This window comes from Tenrec ecaudatus, chromosome 2 (genome assembly GCF_050624435.1).
Source record: "Tenrec ecaudatus isolate mTenEca1 chromosome 2, mTenEca1.hap1, whole genome shotgun sequence".
NCBI classification, from domain to species: domain Eukaryota; kingdom Metazoa; phylum Chordata; class Mammalia; order Afrosoricida; family Tenrecidae; genus Tenrec; species Tenrec ecaudatus.
The window spans coordinates 18210518-18218933 of NC_134531.1; the positions used below are offsets into that span (position 1 = coordinate 18210518).

Genomic DNA, 8416 nt, shown 5'->3' on the forward strand with positions numbered 1-8416 from the left:
GAGAAAGAGAGAGAGCGAGAGAGAGAGAGAAGAAGAAGAAGAAGAAGAAGAAGAAGAAACAGCAGCAGGGAATAAAAAATAAAGATGATTAATGACACTACATAAATTCTAAAACTGAACTTATTTTCTGTGACAATTTTCTCTGAGACTTCTGTGATCAAATCTTAAAATGTTCAAGTCTTTGTTTCCCCACCTTTCTTATTTGAAGCCATCAAATATATGCTAATATATATAATGTATAATATATATAAATATATATAAGCATATAACATGATATGATACAAATGAAGTCTCCATTACCAGTGTCAATTTTGACTCACAGAGACTCTTAGGACAGAGTAGAATTATCTCTACATTGTAGTCTTTATGCAAATAACTGCCAGTCTTTTACACACGGGCAGTTGGTGGGTCTGAACTGTCAGCATTTGATTACCAGTCTTAAATATCCCACAACATCATTATTTTAAAATCTATATCTTAGCTCTAATTCTGCCACAAACATTTTTTGAAAGGTACAAATAGTTTACTGGCTTGTCTGTTTGTATTTCTTGGTGTTTTTAGATAACATTTTATATAACAAAAAAATCCAAAATATTTCACCTACAATTTCACCATCTTTCAATAGATTTGCCCAAAGACCAAACATGATGTGGGATAACATCAAGAACATCATACAAGGAGAAAGCAAAATACCATTTACAAGGAGAGGGGGAAAAGAAAAGACCATAACAGATGTCAGAAGATCTGAAACTTATTCTTTAGTTTAGAATAAGGAAGACTGAAGAAGAATTGATGCATTTGAATCACAGTGCTGGTGAAATATATTGAAATGCCATGGATTATCAAAAGATAAAAACCAAAGTTATCTTGGAAAAAGTAAATCCAGAATGCTCCTTAGAGGCCAGGGTGGAGAGTCTTCATTTCGCATGCATTTGACAGGGTGTCGGGAGAGATCAGTCCGTGGGAAAGGACATCTTGTCTGGTAAAGGTGCAATGTAAAAGAGGAAGGCTCCTGACAAGGTGTGTTGACATAAAGGTTCCCACAATGGTCTCAAACATGAGAGCAATTATGAAGCTAGCTCAGGAGCTGTGGGTGGTTGATTCCTTCCTCCACAGCATCTCTGCCACTCAGAACCAACTTGATGGCACACAACAACAACAACAACAAATACAACAGAAGATATGGGAGAGTGAAAAAGCTGAACAGGAGATTGCAAATGGAAGCTCAGGACACACAGTAAAACATTATAATAAATTGTGCAAAGACATGGACTTGGAAAGGGCAGAATAGGCGTGACATTTTTTAAGGTGAAATAAGTAATGGAAAGCTTCAAGCCTCACAGTGAAATACTGAGTTGTTCTACGGGAAAAACATTGAATTATAAAGAAACAACCAACAGTAGACAGAATACATGTACAACCATTTTTGCTAACTCCTATCAATTGCATTGGAGGAACCCTATCCATTGCCCACCCACTTTCCCAAGCATGAAGGCCCTTTTCAGGAACTGGACTCTCCTGATGACCAAAGTTCTACAGGTGAAGTCTTGCCAACCTCTCTTCTGAGAAGCATTCTGGCTGTACTTCATCTAAGACAAATTTGTTTTTCTTCTTGAAGTCCGTGGCAATTAGGATATACTTTGGCAATACCATGATTACAATCCAATATTTTCCACAGTGTCTAACTTTCACATAGATATGAGAAAGTAAGAATAGCATGGTTTGTCTCAGACACATCGTAGTCTTCAAAGTGTCACCTTTAGTCTTCAGTACCTTAAAGAGGCCTTGTGCACCAGATTGTCCAATGCAAATAATCACATGGCTTGATTTCTTGATAGATGCGTCCATGGGCATTGATCGTGGATCCAAGCAAGTTTAAATACTTGAAAATTTCAATTCCCCCACTTATCATATTGTAGTCTATTCGCTCATTTAAATTCCTAATTGAGGAGGTGGATTTTCTTTACACTGAGTTGTAATCCATATTGAAAACAGTAGTCCTTGATCTTTATCAGCAAGTGCTTCAAGGATCTTTTACTTCAGCAAGCAACGTTGTGCCACATGCATATCTAAGATTGTTTAAAATATGTCCTAGAACCCTGATGTGAGTTCTTTTTCCTATAGCGCAGCTTCTTAAACTACTTGCTCAACAACAATATAAGTACAGAGACAGGATACAAACTTGACACACACCTTTCCTGATTTTAAACCATACAGTGTTCTGTTAAAAGATTGCTTCTCTCTGAGCTCCGCGCCTGGTGTCAAGATGGCGCCGAAAGACAAAGCGAAGAAGTCAGTCTGGAAGTTTCATTTGGATCTTACTCATCCAATAGAAGATGGAATTTTTGATTCTGCAAATTTCGAGCAGTTTCTACAGGAGAAGGTTAAAGTCAATGGAAAAACTGGGAATCTCGGAAATGTTGTTCATATTGAACGATTCAAGAATAAAATTACAGTAGTTTCTGAGAAACGCTTCTCAAAAAGGTATTTGAAGTACCTTACCAAGAAATACCTTAAGAAGAACAACCTTCGTGATTGGCTTCGAGTGGTTGCGTCTGACAAGGAAACTTACGAGCTGCGTTATTTCCAGATTAGTCAAGATGATGATGAATCGGAAACTGAGGATTAAATGAAGCCCTCGGTATAGGGCTTTGCTTACTAATGAAATGTAGGAATGGGAGAAATTGCGAAATACTCTTGAATTAAAAACATTGTACTTAAAAAAAAAAAGATTGCTTCTTATTCCATATTGAGGTTCCTCTTGATCAAAAAGGAAGTGTTCTGGAATGTCCAGTCTTCTCAAGTTTTTCCATAGTTTTAATTATCCAATAGTTTGAGTGATTTGGCATAGTCAACAAAACACAAGTAAACATCGATCTGGTATTCTCTGCTTTTACCACCTTGGATTCATTCCACCTGCTGACGTCAGCAGTAAGAGCCCTCTCGCCTTGCTTTCCTTTGAATCCAATTTTAATTACTAGCAGCTCTGTTTCGGTGCACTGCAGCAACCTTTGTTGAATTACTTTATTAAAAATGTTATTTCTATTTGATAGTCATCATGTTGTCTAATAGTTTCCACATTCTGTTGTGGTACCTTTTTTTGTAATGGGTGCACATCTGAATCCCTTCCAATCCGTTGGCTAAGTAGCTGTCTTCCAAATTTCTTGGCAGCAGCAAGAGAGTGCTGTCAGGACGTCATCGGCTTGCTGACATATTTCCATTTGTAGCTAGTCATTTCTGAGAGCCTTGCCAATGGTTTTGGTGCATTTTTACAACATCACAGCTTCATGATCTTGAACCTTGAATGTTTCTCTGTACCTCACAAAACCTCTACCTGTACTGGTTGTCTAACTAGGACCCCTCAGCCAATTACCATAACCTACACGTAAGGATCTTTTATGGTTCAACATTTAGCTGCCAACTTAAATGATGGCTGTTTGCATCCACAAGCTACGCTGTCAGACAAACTATCATTTGACTGGATCCTGTAAAGATTTCTGTCTGGGAAACTATGGGTCTGTTCTACACTGTTAGATAAGTAACTATTTGTTGGAATCTATTCTATGGCACACCCACAAGAACAACACTTAAACTAGGTTTGAGTACTACATTTGGTGATGATTCATATGCCCAAGAAGATGTTTACATAACAAAGCACACGTGAGTAAAATCCTATATGACACATGTTGAGAAACTCTATGACTCTGAAGAGATCACGCTTGCTCTTATGAGACACATCTCACGCTCTCATCTTCTATTTTATGTATATCATTCCCTCCAAAGTCCATTCCCATCACTCTATGCACATGAGTTCCCCCCTTTTCTTAGCATGCGTAACTCCGTGAAAACACAAATTTAATTCATTGTTTGAAATTTTATTGAATTTCTTTGACTGAAGAAGACTTTCATCCCTTGTTTGTTGTTTGTTCTCAGACCCACAAAAGGAAAAGTAACCCTAATATTTTCAGGATTTTAAAAAATATTATGAAAGATTTTAATAGAGGATGCATCATGAAATATCTAATATTTGAGTGAACTTAATGAGTTTTTCATATTTAATGTCTGAGAAGTCATTGTGTTTTGACTTGCAATTGGGTATAAGAATTTATATGTATTGCACTATTCTGTTTTTGCCACTGTATAGCTTTTAGCATTTATGTTACATAACATAATCATCCAAAAGATTTGTTAAAAGGAAGAGAATCCTAACTATAACAATGTCTCTTTGGGCATTCTAATGAACTCTTGCCAAGGTACAATTTTTGTTGACTCTCTAGAAAACAAAACACAACAAATAACAGTGTAATGTCCCCCTGAGTGTTATTAGATAACGTGTTGATATTTTTGCATGGGGAAATTTGCCACATTGTTAATATAATTACTGCACTGTGGTACTATAACAATAAAAGATTTTTCCACTGATAAATACTTGTAGGAAACATTCAGAAACTTTTATATCCACTTTCCCAAATGATTAAAGGTATATTATATACGTTTATGTTTTTGTTCTGAAAATACATATCATGATGATTATCTTATTATTTTTGCTTTCTTGAAGTGTTTACCTCTTTGTGGTTAACAAACCAGAATGTGTATAAAGAAAACAGCTAAAATATGCCTTCATCAGGGTCAAATTCTATTCTCAATTAAAAAAAATATATATATATATATATATATATAAAATTCCAGAGGTAAATTGATTAACTAATAGATACGCCAAAGAGCAACAAGGGAGGTCATGCTATACTGGTGCATATAGAGCTTTGAGGCCACATCTGAGCCCCTCCAGGTACACAGGGGAGCCCACAACTTCCCCAGAATATTTACTAGTAGACAGAGGTCAGTCAAGCCTCTGTCTTCCATCTTTCTTTATCCTATGTGCGCACCTACTGCCCCTCCCATGGCTCTCTCCTGCTCCGATGGGTTTGCTAGTGCAATGCAAGGGCCCCAGAGAGCTCACCATCAATAGACACAGTTGTGGAGTTCATTAAGAAAACTAACAGTTGACACTATGTTAAAAATATAGTTCCTTTGTCCATTGTTGCTCTCCTTAGCCACGATGGTCCTCAGCCTCTCAACTATGCCATCTCTTGCCCTCTGACAAACTTAGGCAAGTTTTACAGAACTCTTTCAGAACTGAGAAATGTGCAAAGCTCACCCTACTCTGCATGCCGGCCTCTAGCCCACAGGCACTCTGCCCTTTACCCTCACTCTCTGCGCCTGGAACCCTGCTACTCTGCCTTACGATCTTGGCTTTGCTCCCCTCCAGCTCCTTCACACAGGGGTCTTGGATTGGCTACACACATGTTCTTTCTTTCTGACTTGTCACGAGGTCCTCTCTTCCAGCTTGTGAAGCGGTCCACTGTCTACCCAGTGGAAAGGACACATTGACCAGTGCCCTCTCATACAGTTTCACACAGCCTATTTTCTTGATCACACCTAATCCTGACATGTTGTCAGGAGATAGTGGTCCCTGGAGGAGGACATCACGCTTGGTAAGTAGAGGGGCAGCGGAAGACAGAAAGAGCTTCAGCAGGATGGACTAACACAGCGGCTGCCCGATGGACTCAAACAGAAGCCAGAATGTGAGGCTGGCCAGCAGCAGGCAGTGTTGTGTTGCTGTGGGCTGGACCTGGCGTGAGAGTACCTCACAGCAACCACCGCCAGTAGTTTGGTGGGAGCTTCAAAGACTATGGATAGAAGGGTCCTGAAAAATAATTTATTTCCACCACATCTTGCATTCTATCATGTCTTTACCACAATCATAAATGAAAATTATACTTTGCTCCACTGGAAAAATTGAGAACCACTTTGTTATGTTTGTCTAACATATGCCTCACAATTGTGCAGATTTTTTTTTAATTTTGAGAAGTACAGACTCTTTCAAAGAAGAGACAAGAATCCTCTTTTAGAGTCCAAGATTATTTTTACATCTGTATGTTAGTATACGAGAGAACGGAAAGCTCTTCATTTAGTTGTGGGCAAAGGCACACCCCACTGACTGCCATGTAGTCAATTCACATGTGCAGTCTCCGTCTCGGGCAGAGCAGAACTGCCCCTGTGTGTTTGCTGACAGGGGATCCCTCAGAGCAGCTGATGGGGTCGAACTTCTGACCTTACTGAACCCGATGTTTTCAGGGCTCCTTCTTAATTGTGGATGGAAAAGAGGTCTTATATGTGTTGTCAGCAAAGGCCAACTCTTTATGAAAAGTGCTTTTATGTAGGTACATAACTAAGTTCATTTTATTTGCACAAAAACTTTGACTCACACTATTTCAGCCCGTATCATGCTGATTGTGTGAATAATCAAAGAAGAAAGGGAGCAAAAGTCACTTGTCATTACACACTGTGTCTTTCCTAGATGAGATGAGTGGCAGAGTTTAAACGCAAGGGCTTTATAGTCAGAGGAACCGGAATTTGAGGCTTGGCCCTGCCAGTCCTTATTAATAAACTGTGTTATCTAAGTAAGTTGCTTAACTTCCCCTAGGCTTTGAAATCTCATACATGAAATGAGTGAACTATCGAGTTGCCATGAATGCTAAAGCGATCGTGTAAGACATCTCTCAGAAAGCCTAGCCCGTTTCACTCTGTTGTGATTTGTAAGATTGTTATTTGTCGTGGTTAATGTTTTGTGTTAATTTGGTTAGGCTATGGTTCCCAGTTGTTTTACTCAATAGTTGTCTAGTTGCTGTCATGGAGTAGTGATATGTGATTAAAATAGATGGCTAGGTTTACAGCAGCTTACCTTCCATAATAGAATCGAATGAAATTGAATCTAATTACATTCCATAAAGTAGCAATTGTGTAACAGAATCTATCGGTCACACTAGGCAATGGAATCATACTAGTTTATAATGGATTCTAAGCACATTCATTTCTGGGGAAAACAAAAACAAAAGAACAAAAATAAAATGCAAACACACCGAGAAGACAAGTGATGTGAGGGTCCCTAGAAGCCAAGGCACCATTGAGCCTGTGCACAGCAACCTGAAGCTAGCATGCGGAGTCCCCAGGCCTTCCACAGAGGAACCAGGTGGCCCATACCCTGATTTGAACCTCCAGAACTGTGAGGTAATCAATTAGGTTCTTTACAACCACCCACTTGTTGAACTATTACTTTGGCAGCATGAGACAACTAAATCATCATGACACTGTCTAGTCTCATAATTTTCCTTTCCTGGTGACATGATGGTGGGGTGTCTGGATGTTGAAGCAGACATGGTAAATGTACATGTGTGCACATACAACTGATGAGGCCAAAATAGCAGAGTATGACGTCTTCTGTGGAGCCCCGGTGGCACCATGGCTTAGGAGTGGGTGATTGATGGGAAAAGACTGAAGCACCAATTCCCAAGTGCTCCACTGGAGAAAGGCGAGGCTATCTGTCCCTGTAAAGATTTACACATCCATAATTGCTACAAAGGGTCACTTTGAGTTCCTGTGTTCCAGATAGTGGTGGGTAAGCTTTGTGAGACTGCAGTCTTAATGTCTCATGTCCATTGTAATACCTATAGTGAAACTCTCCCCATTTAACCTCTATTTCCTTTGGCAGTGAGCTTGATTTTTTATTTGCTCTTAGAAATTAATCTTTGTATATTCATTACAGACAGTAAACCATCATGAAGCTATTCTTACTTTTGTAGCAAATCAGGGAGAAAACACATATCCTCTTCCATAACACATATCAGGCTGTGACAGGCTAAACTCTTACAGGTGCCATATTGGTACCAAAAAAAAAAAAGCCTCCAAAAAACTATTAATGACATTATTCAAAGTTGTTGGTGTTAAACAGGATTCTCTAGAGAAACAAAACTAGGACACTTATGATTATAGATATAGATAGATATAGATGATATAGATATACATATGGATATATATAGCCCAAAGAAATATAACAGCTAATTAGTCCGTACAGCTATAGGGCCACAGGGTCCAAAATTAAGGAAGCAGAGGGCTGAGTCTTCCATATAGCATTGCAGGCAGTCCTGCCACAGGCAGCAAATAGCAGGGCCACTCAGCAAGACTACAGGATGGGATAGTCCCAAGTTCAAGCAACGTATACTCCAGCAGTGTGCCAAAGCAGTCTAAGAAGGAACCTCAAGCTGTAGTGACACGATCTTCAGATTGGCAGTCCCACAGGCAGTGTAGCTCACAAGGTGAGACAGAGAACTAGCAGCTGCATGCTGGTGTCATCACCAAAGAGCAAGAGAGGGAGACAGGGCTCGCTGAGTCATCAATCCCATTGCCCTCGAATCAAACTACAACCTTATTCATCCCACATATACTTATTGGCCAGGTAGGCATAAAAAACCTTTCTAGCACATTGAGAAAACTCAATAATTTAGCAGTGTGAGATCAAATAACTGCTTCTATAAATATATAAAGGTTAAAAATAAAATGTGTTTCCTTTTTCCAA

At 39.2% G+C, this 8416-nt stretch overlaps 1 protein-coding gene across 1 annotated transcript; it reads left to right on the top strand.

Annotated features, from left to right (window-relative positions):
- The first annotated feature begins 2246 nt into the window (after positions 1-2246).
- Positions 2247-2730, top strand: LOC142440714 (ribosomal protein eL22-like). The gene has a single exon (XM_075542991.1). It carries the CDS (start codon positions 2267-2269, stop codon positions 2627-2629), a length of 363 nt encoding a protein of 120 aa, XP_075399106.1. The 5' UTR covers positions 2247-2266; the 3' UTR covers positions 2630-2730.
- The last annotated feature ends 5686 nt before the right edge of the window (positions 2731-8416 follow it).

Coding starts and splice junctions, on each gene's coding strand:
- LOC142440714 (XM_075542991.1), top strand. CDS start 2,267: ATGGCGCCGAAAGACAAAGCGAAGAAGTCAGTCTGGAAGTTTCATTTG.